At 38.6% G+C, this 15,688-nt stretch overlaps 1 protein-coding gene across 1 annotated transcript in view; it reads right to left on the bottom strand.

The window, feature by feature from the left end:
• Positions 1-15,688, bottom strand: part of LOC101151965 (cytochrome P450 2C19) — an 88,353-nt gene that overhangs the window by 27,205 nt on the left and 45,460 nt on the right. Inside the window, exon 6 of the mRNA XM_004049816.5 lies at positions 7,660-7,801. Coding sequence (XP_004049864.4) covers positions 7,660-7,801 — 142 coding nt within the window. The remainder of the gene's footprint in view (positions 1-7,659; positions 7,802-15,688) is intronic.

Raw genomic sequence — 15,688 nt, 5'->3', positions numbered from 1 at the left:
AGACTTAGACTCCCACACATTAATAATGGGAGACTTTAACACCCCACTGTCAACATTAGACAGATCAACGAGACAGAAAGTCAACAAGGATACCCAGGAATTGAACTCAGCTCTGCACCAAGCAGACCTAATAGGCATCTACAGAACTCTCCACCCCAAATCAACAGAATATACATTTTTTTCAGCACCACACCACACCTATTCCAAAATTGACCACATACTTGGAAGTAAAGCTCTCCTCAGCAAATGTAAAAGAACAGAAATTATGACAAACTATCTCTCAGACCACAGTGCAATCAAACTAGAACTCAAGATTAAGAATCTCACTCAAAACCGCTCAACTACATGGAAACTGAACAACCTGCTCCTGAATGACTACTGAGTGCATAATGAAATGAAGGCAGAAATAAAGATGTTCTTTGAAACCAGCGAGAACAAAGATACAACATACCAGAATCTCTGGGACGCATTCAAAACAGTGTGTAGAGGGAAATTTATGGCACTAAATGCCCACAAGAGAAAGCAGGAAAGATCCAAAATTGACACCCTAACATCACAATTAAAAGAACTAGAAAAGCAAGAGCAAACACATTCAAATGCTAGCAGAAGGCAAGAAATAACTAAAATCAAAGCAGAACTGAAGGAAAGAGAGACACAAAAAACACTTCAAAAAATTAATGAATCCAGGAGCTGGTTTTTTTGAAAGGATCAACAAAATTGATAGACCACTAGCAGACTAATAAAGAAAAAAAGAGAGAAGAATCAAATAGATGCAATAAAAAATGATAAAGGGGATATCACCACCAATCCCACAGAAATACAAACTACCATCAGAGAATACTACAAACACCTCTATGCAAATAAACTAGAAAATCTAGAAGAAATGGATAAATTCCTGGACACATACACTCTCCCAAGACTAAACCAGGAAGAAGTTGAATCTCTGAATAGACCAATAACAGGAGCTGAAATTGGGGCAATAATCAATAGCTTACCAACCAAAAAGAGTCCAGGACCAGATGGATTCACAGCCGAATTCTACCAGAGGTACAAGGAGGAACTGGTACCATTCCTTCTGAAACTATCCCAATCAATAGAAAAAGAGGGAATCCTCCCTAACTCATTTTATGAGGCCAGCATCATTCTGATACCAAAGCCAGGCAGAGACACAACCAAAAAAGAGAATTTTAGACCAATATCCTTCATGAACATTGATGCAAAAATCCTCAATAAAATACTGGCAAAACGAATCCAGCATCACATCAAAAAGCTTATCCACCATGATCAAGTGGGCTTCATCCCTGGGATGCAAGGCTGGTTCAATATACGCAAATCAATAAATGTAATCCAGCATATAAACAGAACCAAAGACAAAAACCACATGATTATCTCAATAGATGCAGAAAAAGCCTTTGACAAAATTCAACAACCCTGCATGCTGAAAACTCTCAATAAATTAGGTATTGATGGGACGTATTTCAAAATAATAAGAGCTATCTATGACAAACCCAGAGTCAACATCATACTGAATGGGCAAAAACTGGAAGCATTCCCTTTGAAAACTGGCACAAGACAGGGATGCCCTCTCTCATCACTCCTATTCAACATAGTGTTGGAAGTTCTGGCCAGGGCAATTAGGCAGGAGAAGGAAATAAAGGGTATTCAATTAGGAAAAGAGGAAGTCAAATTGTCTCTGTTTACAGACGACATGATTGTATATCTAGAAAACCCCATCGTCTCAGCCCAAAATCTCCTTAAGCTGATAAACAACTTCAGCAAAGTCTCAGGATACAAAATCAATGTACAAAAATCACAAGCATTCTTATACACCAACAACAGACAAACAGAGTGCAAAATCATGAGTGAACTACCATTCACAATTGCTTCAAAGAGAATAAAATACCTAGGAATCCAACTTACAAGGGATGTGAAGGACCTCCTCAAGGAGAACTACAAACCACTCCTCAATGAAATAAAAGAAGATACAAACAAATGGAAGAACATTCCATGCTCATGGGTAGGAAGAATCAATATCGTGAAAATGGCCATACTGCCCAAGGTAATTTACAGATTCAATGCCATCCCCATCAAGCTACCAATGACTTTCTTCACAGAACTGGAAAAAACTACTTTAAAGTTCATATGGAACCAAAAAAGAGCCCGCATCACCAAGTCATTCCTAAGCCAAAAGAACAAAGCTGGAGGCATCACACTACCTGACTTCAAACTATACTACAAGGCTACAGTAACCAAAACAGTATGGTACTGGTACCAAAACAGAGATATAGATCAATGGAACAGAACAGAGCCCTCAGAAATAATGCCACATATCTACAACTATCTGATCTTTGACAAACCTGAGAAAAACAAGAAATGGGGAAAGGATTCCCTATTTAATAAATGGTGCTGGGAAAACTGGCTAGCCATATGTAGAAAGCTGAAACTGGATCCCTTCCTTACACCTTATACAAAAATCAATTCCAGATGGATTAAAGACTTAAACGTTAGACCTAAAACCATAAAAACCCTAGAAGAAAACCTAGGCATTACCATTCAGGACACAGGCATGGGCAAGGACTTCATGTCTAAAACACCAAAAGCAATGGCAACAAAAGCCAAAATTGACAAATGGGATCTAATTAAACTAAAGAGCTTCTGCACAGCAAAAGAAACTACCATCAGAGTGAACAGGCAACCTAGAAAATGGGAGAAAATTTTCGCAACCTACTCATCTGACAAAGGGCTAATATCCAGAATCTACAATGAACTCAAACAAATTTAAAAGAAAAAAACAAACAACGCCATCAAGAAGTGGGCAAAGGACATGAACAGACACTTCTCAAAAGAAGACATTTATGCAGCCAAAAAACACATGAAAAAATGCTCATCATCACTGGCCATCAGAGAAATGCAAATCAAAACCACAATGAGATACCATCTCACACCAGTTAGAATGGCGATCATTAAAAAGTCAGGAAACAACAGGTGCTGGAGAGGAGGTGGAGATATAGGAACACTTTTACACTGTTGGTGGGACTGTAAACTAGTTCAACCATTGTGGAAGTCAGTGTGGTGATTCCTCAGAGATCTAGAACTGGAAATACCACTTGACCCAGCCATCCCATTACTGGGTATATACCCAAAGGACTATAAATCATGCTGCTATAAAGACACATGCACACATATGTTTATTGTGGCATTATTCACAATAGCAAAGACTTGGAACCAACCCAAATGTCCAACAATGATAGACTGGATTAAGAAAATGTGGCACATATACACCATGGAATACTATGCAGCCATAAAAAATGATGAGTTCATGTCCTTTGTAGGGACATGGATGAAATTGGAAACCATCATTCTCAGTAAACTATCACAAGAACAAAAAACCAAACACTGCATATTCTCACTCATAGGTGGGAATTGAACAATGAGATCACATTGACACAGGAAGGGGAATATCACACTCTGCGGACTGATGTGGGGTGGGGGGAGGGGGAGGGATAGCATCGGGTGATATACCTAATGCTAGATGACGAGTTAGTGGGTGCCGTGCACCAGCATGGCACATGTGTACATATGTAACTAACCTGCACAATGTGCACATGTACCCTGAAACTTAAAGTATAATAAGAAAAATGAAATGTTTGAAAACATAAAGAAAGCATAAATTTAGTCATAAAATTACTGTCTTGGAAAAAAACAGGAATTAATTTTACATCAAAATAACACGTTTAAACATTAAGTTATGCTAACAGATTTACGCATATATATAACTGTGTATTTGTGCAGCTGTACTTGTGTGTGTGAGAGTCTGCAATTTGAAATGGTATTCTCTTCATTCTCACACTTTCCAAATCTACCATTTTGAACATTCTAGCAGCTTCTTCTGAAAATACATTCACATTTCTAAATAAAGACCTTGTTTCTATTTCTTACTTATCTTTTTGTAGATTATATTTAACAATTTTTTATTATGAGACATGAAAATTTTAATCTCCATGTTCACCTCATATTTGAACACACCCTCAGATAGACACACTAATTTTTCCACACTGCTTTTTCCAGAATATATTTAGATGACAATTTTTATGATATCAGTATTCATTGCTTATATCATTCTGACTACATAAATATGGTTCTCTGGTAAGACAGCTATGATTATATTTTATTTTTAGCTCTTTCTTAAACTTAACCACATCTCTTTATTTCTATTTGTAATTTTCTGTTTCCCAAGTTAGAAATACTTACAAATGTTCAGGCAGATGTTTGAAACTCCTTTTTTAGTTATTGGAAACTCATAAAATCTGTCACATCTCTTGTTCTTGCTGTCTCATCTCACTTCTGAATTATCCACCAGGTCCATTCTGAAGTAGTTGTTTTCTAGGCCTGGTGCTAGGCAGCCTCCCTGACACTCTTATTGTCCTACGTGAGGTCTGATTGCTGGAGCTCAGGACTTTCTATAACTAGGTTTCAGGCATTTGAATTAAGCACATTCTCCAATATTTTTCTGAGAAAGGGACAATAGAAGGTAAAATTTTGGCAAATGTGCAAGTCTGAAAACACACTATTTCTATTAATATGCTAAATAATATTAATAGTTCCTCTTGAGAATTCTGAATCCTAATTCTTTCAATATGACCTGGTATAGCTCTGAAAGTTTTTGTGATTTTCCCTTTAATTCTGGTGTCCTGAAATTCCATGACCCTGTGTCTAGCAGTGTATGTTTTCATTTAATTCACTCTGTTAGACATTGAAGATAATTTTCTGTTAAGATGGCAAAAGAAAAATGTCATTTCTCTAGATCAGTTCCCTTTCTGTAGGATAACGCTAGCTGCTGAATTTTAGGAAGCAAGATGAATAAAAGAGCTTTAAGTCTCTGAACTGAAGGTGTGGACCCTTACCAAATCTGCCTTTCTAGCCTACACCTCATGTCTTTTCTGGCACTGCCCTTTGTCCCTGAGTACGGGGCTTCTTAAACTCAGTTTCTCTAGAGAGTAAGCCTCCTTTTTCTTGTGGGAGAAAATTAGTTACTTGATGAAAAGAGTTGTGTAGGAAACCTAGGCAGAGAGAGACTCCTTTTTCAACCTCATTCTCTACCATATTTGACCCTTGGTACTTCCAAATACTAATATTGAGGGGACTTAAGGGACACTGATTAATTTTCCTCCTTGATAAATTTTCCTCTTCTGACTTTTTGGTTACAAGTTTATCCTCTCTTACAGATTTATTATTCCTCCATTTGCTCTCTGTGTTTTAGAAATTTGTTAAAGCTTTATTGACTATTGCCTGTACTCTACATAGCTTAAAGAGCTCAAACAGCTAATATCCCAAATCTATAAAAAACTAAAACAAATTAACAAGCAAAAAACAAAAAAAATTAGAAATGGTCAAAGGACATGAACAGACACTTCTCAAAAGATGACATACAAGCAGCCAACAAACATATGAAAAAATGTTCAACATCACTAATCATCAGAGAAATCAAAATCAAAATCACAAGGAGGTACCATCTCACACCAGTCAGAATGGCAATTATTAATATTAAAAAGTCCAAAAACAAGAGATGCTGGTGAGGTTGCAGACAAAAGAAAATGCTTTTACACTGCTGGTGGGTAAGCAAACTAGTTCAGTCACTGTGGAAAGCAGTTTGGATATTTCTGAAAGAAATTAAAATAGAACTTTAGTTGACCCAGCAATCCAACTATTGAGTATATGCCCCCCAAAAAAATTCATTCTATCAAAAAGACACACACACCAATATGTTCACTGTAGTGCTATTCACAATAGCAAAAAAATGGAATCAACTTAAGTGCCCATCAACAGTAGACTGTATAAGGAAAATGTGGTAAATATACACTGATATGGTTAGGCTGTGTCCCCACTCAAATCTCATCTTGGACTTTAGCTCCCATAATTCCCACATGTCATGGGAGGGACTCAATGGGACATAATTTAATCATGGGGGCAGGGTGTTCCCATGCTGTTCTTGTGATAGTAAATAAGTCTTGCTATCAGAGACTTATTGTGAGGCCTTTCCAGTCATGTGGAATTGACAGTCCATTAAACCTCTTTCCTTTATGAATTACCCAGCCTCAGGTATGTCTTTATTAGCAGCATGAGAACAGACTAGTATATACACCATAGAATACTATGCAGCCATAAAAAAGAACAAAAATCATGTCTTTTACAGCACTATAGATGAAGCAGGAGGCCATTATCCTAAGCAATCTAATACAAGAACAGAAAACCAAATACCACATGTTCTCACTTATAAATGGGAAGTAAACATTGAATACACATGAACGTAAAGATGGGAACAACAGACACTGAGGATCACTATATAGGGGAGGGAGAGAAGGGATGTGGGTTGGAGAACCATCTGTCGGGTGCTATGCTTACTGCCAGTGTGATGAAATAGTTGGGACCCCGAGACTCAGTGATACACAATTTACCCATGTAACAAATCTGTATTTTTACCCTTTAATCTATAAAAAAAAGTTGAAAAAATCTTCTAGAACGTTATAGGTTAGTAATTGTTCAAAAAAAGGCCTAACTCTTATTTGTAATTAGGTTATTGTCATTAAATGGGGGATACTGACACAGGGGAAAAAAGAATATTTATTATCTGCAGCATAACCAAAAGTCTTTAAAATTTCTAAAGTAAAGTTGTTCATAAAAGATAAAATTATTGGCCCCCCCAAAAATATTCTTATTTTATCCAACACCAATTTCACAGAAACTGTCTCAGGTACATCTTCTGCCTAAACGGAACATGCTTTAGGTACCTCTTTTAGTAAACAGAATCAACTTTCTCATGAATCTAACTTTTTAGAACACTTATCAGACTAGGAATTTTTTCAGGCAGCCTCACTACATTTCTAGGATTACCATTTATCCTTCAATAAGAAGAGTTTCCATTTTCCCTACTCCAGCATTTGAACCTGAAATTTTGAGAATGAGAAAAATTATCTTTAACAATACACTTGCTGTTCAAAATGGCCTTTTAATAACAAAACCAACATGCAATCCCAGGCCAACTTATGTTGTCTCTTCCTGCCATAAGTCACTGTCGATGAAATCCAGACACACTGGGCCAGAGCTCTATTGCTTTTGAAACTGCCATGCTGTCTTCATTTCTCTCAGTTATCTTCCTCTACTGTGCAAAGATGTCCTTTTTTTCTTTTCTTTTCTTTTCCTTTTTTTTCTTTTCTGAGACAGGGTCCCACTCTGTCACCCAGGCTAGAGTGCAGTGGCACAATCTTGGCTCACTGCAACCTCCACCACCCGGGTTCAAGCGATTCCCATGCCTCAGCCCCCAAGTAGCTAGGATTACAGTGGTGTGCCACAATGCCCGGCTACGTTTTGTATTTTTAGTAGAGATGGGGCTTGGCCATATTGGCCAGGCTGGTCTTGAACTCCTAGCCTCAATGGTCCACCCACCTAGGCCTCCCAAAGGGCTGGCATTACAATCATGAGCCACTGCACCAGGCCAGGATATTCCATTTTAATCACACCGTTAAATTGGGACAGATTACAGCTGTGGGCACAGAAATTTAAATAATGAAACTACTCTGAGAGAAACAGAAAGGAGAACACTAGCAGCACCTTCCCAACATCTTTCCTAAAACTCAATTAACTCATCCTCTGTGATCATACCTGTGACCTCTGGGTGCTTCAGCAGGAGAAGGAGAGCATATCTCAGGGTTGTGCTTGTCGTCTCTGTCCCAGCTCCAAGTAAGTCAGCTGCAGTGATTACCAAGTTTTCAATAGTGAATTCAGACTGTTGGTTTTGCTTTTCCTAGGAATGATTTGATGCAATGATCTGACAAATTATTTAACTGCATATTTGATGACAGTAAATTCAAAATTACTCACATTGTATACTTACCAACATAGAAACTGTAAAGTATAGTACTAGAAAAAAATATTGTATGGTGTAGTGGATGCTGTAGACCAACTGGCCCAAACTTTATTTCCTGCCCCCTTATTCCATGCTTGCTTAAAAATTCCATTTGTCAGACTCTGCAGTTAGCTGACTCACACAGCATATTTTTTGGCAAAAAAAATATATAAGCAGAAGATCTCTAGGTCCACTTCTTCTATTTCCTCTTTCATTCTCAAAACACAAATGAGAAGATATAAAGACATTTTCTGTTAAAGTTACTATTACCTGTAGACAACCACAACTTAAATTAATAAAAATAGGAAAATTAGGGTCATATCATTAGATACTATGAGCCTGAAACAAGAGTCTGCAATTATCTTCTTCTGTCAGAAAGGTACTTGGACTCAATATTGCCTGCAGATTCATTATAAAGTTGAAATTTTATAAAAACAGATATGAAAAAAGCAACATGACAGTAAAACCTAGAATAAATTATAGAGAAAGAGAATGAGTTTACAATGACAAGATGGGCCCACAGTATTGTAATCTATATGGGAGGCAACAGACAACTTTTTCTAGAATGCAAGTAGTGCAGGAATAAATAAAATTATACAAAGTGAAGAGAAAGGACAATGATGAAGATGGAGAATAAGGACATTAATTGCCCACAGGGAATAAAAGAGAGAGTAAGGGTAAGGCATATGCCAAGGCTCAGAGACTGGAGTTCTCACAATTTGGAAGTTCAGAGAGCGAAAGCAATGGATGAGGAATACTTAGTTTGAATTAGGGCTGGGGTGTTGATGTGATGCAGAATTGACAACAATAAGGGGAAAGTTTTGAATACTGAGTACAAGAGATCATCAATATACAAAAACATATTACTTTCTAACAAGTCCCTAGGCCAGCAATAAATTAATTATGCTTTTAGAGTCTCCAAGTGACCTGTGTCATGTTAAATATTGTGTAGTTAACGCCACTGAAATAGACTAGATTCTCTCAACATGTGTAGACAAAGAGTCCTCTCCCTTGGTAACATCAGCTTCACACAGTTTTCTAAGCTTGCCATGTTGAAAATTACTCTTAAGTAAGAAGAACAGTGCAGTCACAAACCAGTATTAACATTTCCATCTCATGACTTGAGCTTGGTTACTTAGCATTAATAAGGTAGTATATCCTATCTTATTAATGATAGTAGCCATATTCTACTTGCTGGGCTCAAATCTAAAGAGCACCCCTTCTACATCAGAGGCAGGCAACGGCATTTTCCTGCACCTCACCCTCAGAAACAGATTCACAGCCACAACTCAGTCTGTGGGCTTCGGCTGCTAAGGTGTACTAGAGTCATAGACCTTGGTTCTGTGGGTAATCTACATTCAACACTGCCACAGAGAGTGAACCTGCACCGCAAGACCCAGGTGTCACAATACATGATTAAAAGACCCTGAGTCTAGAATGATGCTTCTATTACAACTTCAAGGATCTGTACTTGTAACCCAGCACCAATGCCGCTGAGTTAATGCCATGTCAGAGATGACACCAAAAGGAATCCCTTAGGCTAAGTCACCCCAATTTTAGGAAAATAAAAATAGGAGGACGCCCAAATACTTTGACACTAAGGACATTAACAACCTACACTGCTCCTGATACTGCTGCAAACTTCTACAGCCTAGGCCACTGAGGCACCCAAAATTATTGCTGATATTGGCCATAGCTAGAGAAACTACACAGATACTATCACAATGCATCTATCAAAAACTGAGTTACCCACTCTTCATCACCTGCACACAAACACTCAACTTCAGATAAAAGTCTTTCTCTATGAAATTCACTCTAGAGATTTTGGAATAGCAATTGTTCCATCACATGCATAGACATCAATTCAGGGACACAACATGAAAAATAAAGAAATATGGCACCACCAAAGGGACATAATAACTCTCAAATAACAGACCTCAATGAAAAAAAATCCACAAATATTCAAAAAAGGAATTCAAAATAATTACCTTAAAGAAACTCAATCAGGAGGGTGGCTGGCAAGATGACTGAATAAGAAAAGCTCCAGTCAGCAGCTCCCAGCGAGATCAATGAAGAAGGTAGGTGATTTCTGCATTTCCAACTGAGGTACCTGGCTCATCTCACTGGGAATGTTTAGACAGTAGGTGCAGTGCATGGAGGCTAAACTGAAGCAGGGAGGAATGTTGTCTCACCTTGGAAGCCCAAGGGATTGGTGAACTCCCTCCCATAGCCAAGGAAAGCCTTGAGAGAATGTGCTGTGAAGAACGGTGCACTCTGGCCCAAATACTGCAGCTTTTCCATGGTCTTCACAACCCACAGACCAGAAGATTCCCTTGAAAGCCTACACCACCAGGGCCCTGGGTTTCAAGCACAAAACTGGGTGGTCATCTGGGCAGACACCAAGCTAGCTGGAGGGGTTTTTTTTATGCCCCAGTGGTGCTGTAACACCAGCAAGTCAGAACCATTCAGTCCCCTGGAAAGAGGACTGAAGACAGGGAGCCAAGAGATCTAGCTCAGGGGATCTCACCCCCATGGAGCCCAGCAAGCTAAGATCCACTGGCTTGAACTTCTGTTTGCCAGCACAGCAGTCTGAAGTTGACTGGGGATGTTCGAGCTTGGGGGTGGGGGGGTGAGGGGAGTCTGCCATTGTTGAGGCTTGAGTAGGTGGTTTTCCCCTCACAGTGTAAACAAAGCCTCCAGGAAGCTAGGACTAGGTGGAGTCCACTTCAGCTCCGCAAAGCCACTGTAGCCATACTGCCACTCTAGATTCCTACTCTCTGAGCAGTTGCATCTGTGAAAGACAGGCAACAGTCCCAGTCAGGGGCTTATAGATAAAACTCCCATCTCACTGTACTGAGAACCTGGAAGAAGGGGTGGCAGTGGGTGCAGCTTCGGCAGACTTAAATGTTCCTGCCTGCTGGCTCTAAAGAGAAGAGCAGACCTCCCAGCAGGGGTCAACAGACACCTCATACAAAAGAGCTTTGGCTGGCATCTGGCAAGTGTCCCTCTAGGACGAAGCTTCCAGAGGAATAAACACACAGCAATCTTTGCTGTTCTGTCGCCTCCTCTGGTGATACCCAGTCAAACAAGGTTGGAGTGGACCTCAAGCAAACTCCAGCAGACCTGCAGCAGAAGGGCCTGACTGTTAGGAAAAAAACTAGCAAACAGAAAGGAATAGCATCAACATCAACAAAAAGGATGTCCACGCAAAAAACCCATTCAAAGGTCACCAACACCAAAGACAAGAGGTAGATAAATCCACAAATATGAGGGAAAAAAAACAGCACAAAAAGGCTGAAAATTTCAAAAACCAGAACATCTCTTCTCCTCCAAAGGGTCACAACTCCTTGCCAGCAAGAGGACAAAACTGGACAGAGAAAGAATTTGGTGAATTGACAGAAGTAGGCTTCAGAAGGTGTGTAATAACAAACTCCAGTGAGCTAAAGGAGCATGTTCTAACCCATTGCAAAGAGGCTAAGAACCTTGAGAAAAGTTAGACAAATTGCTAACTAGAGAAGAACATGAGTGACGTGATGGAGCTGAAGAACACAGAATGAGAACTTTATGAAGCATAAATAAATATCAATAGCCAAACTGATAAAGCAGAAGAAAGGATATCAGAGATTCAAGATCAACTTAATGAAATAAAATGTGAAGAAAAAAGTTAAAAAATAAGAATAAAAAGAAATGAACATAGCCTCCAAGAAATATGGCGCTATGTGAAAAGACCAAATCTACGTTTGATTGGTGTACCTAAAAGTGATGGGGAGAATGGAACCAAGTTGTAAAACATTCTTCAGGATATTATCCAGGAGAACTTCCACAATCTAGCAAGACAGACCAACATTCAAATTCAGGAAATACAGAAAACACCCACAATGATACTCCTCAAGAAGGGCAACCCCAAGACACATAATTGTCAGATTCACCAAGGTTAAAATAAAGGAAAAATGTTAAGGGAAGCCAGAAAGAAAGGTCGGGTTACCACCAAGGGAAGCCCGTCAGACTAACAGCATATCTCTCTGGAGAAGTTCGACAAGCCAGAGGAGAGTGGGGGCCAATATTCAACATTCTTAAAGAAAAGAATTTTCAACCCAGAATTTCATATCCAGCTAAATTAAGCTTCATAGGCAAAGGAGAAATAACATCCTTTACAGACAAGCAAATGCTGAGGGATTTTGTCATCACCAAGCCTGCCTTACAAGAGCTCCTGAAGGAAACACTAAATATGGAAAGGATCAACTGGGAACAGCCACAGCAAAAACATACTAAATTTTGTAAAGACCATCAACACTATAAAAAAACTGCATCAACTAAAAGGCAAAATAATCAGCTAGCATCATAATGGCAGGATTAAATCCACACACAATATTAACCTTAAATGTAAACAGGCTAAATGCCCCAATTAAAAGACACAGACTGGCAAATTGGATAGAGTCAAGACCCATCAATGTGCTGTATTCAGGAGACACATCTCACGTGAAAAGACACACATAGGCTCAAAATAAAGGGATGGAGGAATATTTACCAAGCAAATGGAAAGCAAAACAAAGCAGGGGTTGCAATCCTAGTCTCTGATAAAACACACTTTAAACCAACAAAGATTAAAAAAAGGGGTGGTATCATATAATGTTAAGGGGATCAATGCAACGAGAAGAGCTAACTATCCTAAATAGATACACACCCAATACAGGAGCACCCAGATTCATAAAGCAAGTTCTTAAAGACCTACAAAGAGGCTTAGGCTCCCACACAATAATAGATGGAGGCTTTAACACCGCACTGTCAATATTAGACAGATCAATGAGACAGAAAGTTAACAAGGATCTCCAGGACTTGAACTAAGCTCTGGACCAAGCGGGCATAATAGATATCTAAAGAACTCTCCACCCTAAATCAACAGAATATACATTCTTCTCAGCATCACTTCACACTTATTCTAAAATTGACCACATAATTGGAAGTAAAACACCCATCAGCAAATACAAAAGAACAGAAATTAAAGCAAACAACCTATTAGACCACAGTGCCATCAAATTAAAACTCAGGATTAAGAAACTCACTCAAAACTGCACAACTACATGGAAACTGAACAACCTGCTCTGAATGACTACTGGGTAAATAACAAAATGAAGGCAAAATAAAGATGTTCTTTGAAACCAATGAGAACAAGGACACAGTGTACCAGAATCTCTAAGACACAGCTAAAGCAGTGTTTGGAGGGAAAATTATAGCACTAAATGTCCAGAGGAGAAAGCAGGAAAGATCTAAAATCAACACCCTAACATCACATTTAAAAGAACTAGAAAACCAAGAGCAAACAAATTCAAAACCTAGCAGAAGACAAAAAATAACTAAGATCAGAGCAGAATTGAAGGAGATAGAGACAGGAAAATCCCTTCAAAATATCAAAGAATACAGGAGCTAATTTTCTGAAAAGATTAACAAAATAGGCTGCTAGCCAGACTAATAAAGAAGAAAAGAAAGAAGAATCAAATAGAGAGAACAAAAAATGATAAAGGGGATATCACCACTGATCCTACAGAAATACAAACTACCATCAGAGAATACTACAAACACCTCTATGCAAATAAACTAGAAAATCTAGAATAAATGGATAAATTTCTAGACACATACACCCTCCCAAGACCAAACCAGGAAGAAGTCCAATCCGTGAAGAGACCAATAACAAGTTCTGAAATTGAGGCAGCAAGGAATAGCCCACCAGGCAAAAAATAAAGCCCAAGACCTGAAGGATTCACAGCCGAATTCTACCAGAGGTACAAAGAGGAGCTGGTACCATTCCTTCTGAAACTACTCCAAACAGTAGAAAAAGACAGACTCTTTCCTAACTCATTTTATAAGGGAAGAATCATCCTGATACCAAAACTTGGCAGACATAAAACAAAAAAAAGAGAAAATTTCAGGCCAATATCCGTGATGAACATCCATGCGAAAATCCTCAACAAAATACTGGCAAACTGAATCCAGCAGCACATCAAAAAGCTTATCCACCACGATCAAGTTGGCTTCATCCCTGGGATGCAAGGCTGGTTCAACATATGCAAATCAATAAATGTAGGCCGGGCGACGTGGCTCACGCCTATAATTCCAGCACTTTGGGAGGCTGAGGTGGGTGGATCACAGGGTCAGGAGTTTGAGACCAGCCTGGCCAACATGGTGAAACTCAGTCTCTACTAAAGATACAAAAAATTAGCCAGGCGTGGTGTCAGCCTCTGTAATTCCAGCTATTCAGTGGGCTAAGGCAGGAGAAACACTTGAATCTGAAAGGCAGAAGTTGCAGTGAGCTGAGATAATGCCACTGCACTCCAGCCTGGGTGACAGGGCAAGACTCTGTCTCAAAATAAATAAATAAATAAACAAACACACACAAACATAATCCATCACATAAACATAACCAATGACAAAAACCACATGACTATCTGAATAGATGCAGAAAAGGCCTTTGACAAAATTCAACTCCTCTTCATGCTAAAAACTCTCAATAAACTAGATTTTGATGGAATGTATCTCAAAATAGTAAGAGGTATTTATGACAAACCACAGCCAAAATTATACTGAATGGGCAAAAATGGAAGCATTCCCTTTGAAAACTGGCACAAGACAAGGATGCCCTCTCTCACCACTTCTATTTAACATAATATTGGAAGTTCTGACCACGGCAATCAGGCAAGAGAAAGAAATAAAATAAAAGGTATTCAAACAGGAAGAGAGAAAATCAAATTTTGTCTGTTTGCAGATTACATGATTGTAGATTTAGAAAACTCCAACCAAAGCAAAAATGGACAAATGGGATTATATCACGTTAAAAAGTTTCAGCACAGCAAAGGACACAATCAATAAAGTGAAAAGATAACCCACAGATAGGAAGAAAATAATTGAAAACTACCCCTCTAACAGGGGATTAACAACCAGACTATATAAGGAGCTCAAACAACTCTCTAGGAACAAATCTAATAATTTAGTTTTAAAGTGGGCAAAAGATTTGAATAGATGTTTCCCAACAGAAGACATACAAATGGAAAACAGACATATGAAAAAGTGCTCAATATCACTGATCATCTGAGAAGCGCAAATAAAAACTGTAATAAGATATCATCTCACCCCAGTTAAAGTGGCTTATATCCAAGAGATGAGCAATAACATATGCTGGTAAGGATGTGAAGAAAAAAGAACCCTCATATATTTTTGTGGAAATTTAAATTCATACAATTACTATGGAGCAAGATTTGGAGGTTCCTCATAAAACTAAAAATAAAGTTACCAAATGACCCAGCAATCCCACTGCTAGGTATATATCCAAAAGAAAGGAAATCAGTATATCGAAGAGATATCTACACTCCCATGTTTGTTTCAGCACTGTTTATAATAGCTAAGATATGGAAGCAACCTAAGTGTTCATCAATGGATGAGTGGATAAAGAAAACGTGGTACATATACACAACAGAGTACTATACAGCCATTTAAAAAAATGAGATTCGGTCATTTGCAACAACACGGATAGAATTGGAGATTATTATGTTAAGTGAAATAAACCAGGAACAGAAAGACAAACATCACATGTTCTCACTTATTTGTGGGATCTAAAACTCAAAACAATTGAGCCCATGGAGATACAGGGTAGAAAGATGGTTACCAGAGGCTGGGAGGGACAGTGAGTGGGTGAAAGGGAGTGGAAATTGCTAATTGGTACAAAAATAGTTATAATTAATGAATAAGTCCTAGTATTTGATAGCACAATAGGGTGACTATAGTCAATAATTA

This window comes from Gorilla gorilla, chromosome 8 (assembly GCF_029281585.2).
Source record: "Gorilla gorilla gorilla isolate KB3781 chromosome 8, NHGRI_mGorGor1-v2.1_pri, whole genome shotgun sequence".
In the NCBI taxonomy this organism is placed as follows: domain Eukaryota; kingdom Metazoa; phylum Chordata; class Mammalia; order Primates; family Hominidae; genus Gorilla; species Gorilla gorilla.
Note: the sequence above shows the minus strand (reverse complement) of the source record. Positions and strands in the feature narration are given on the sequence as shown.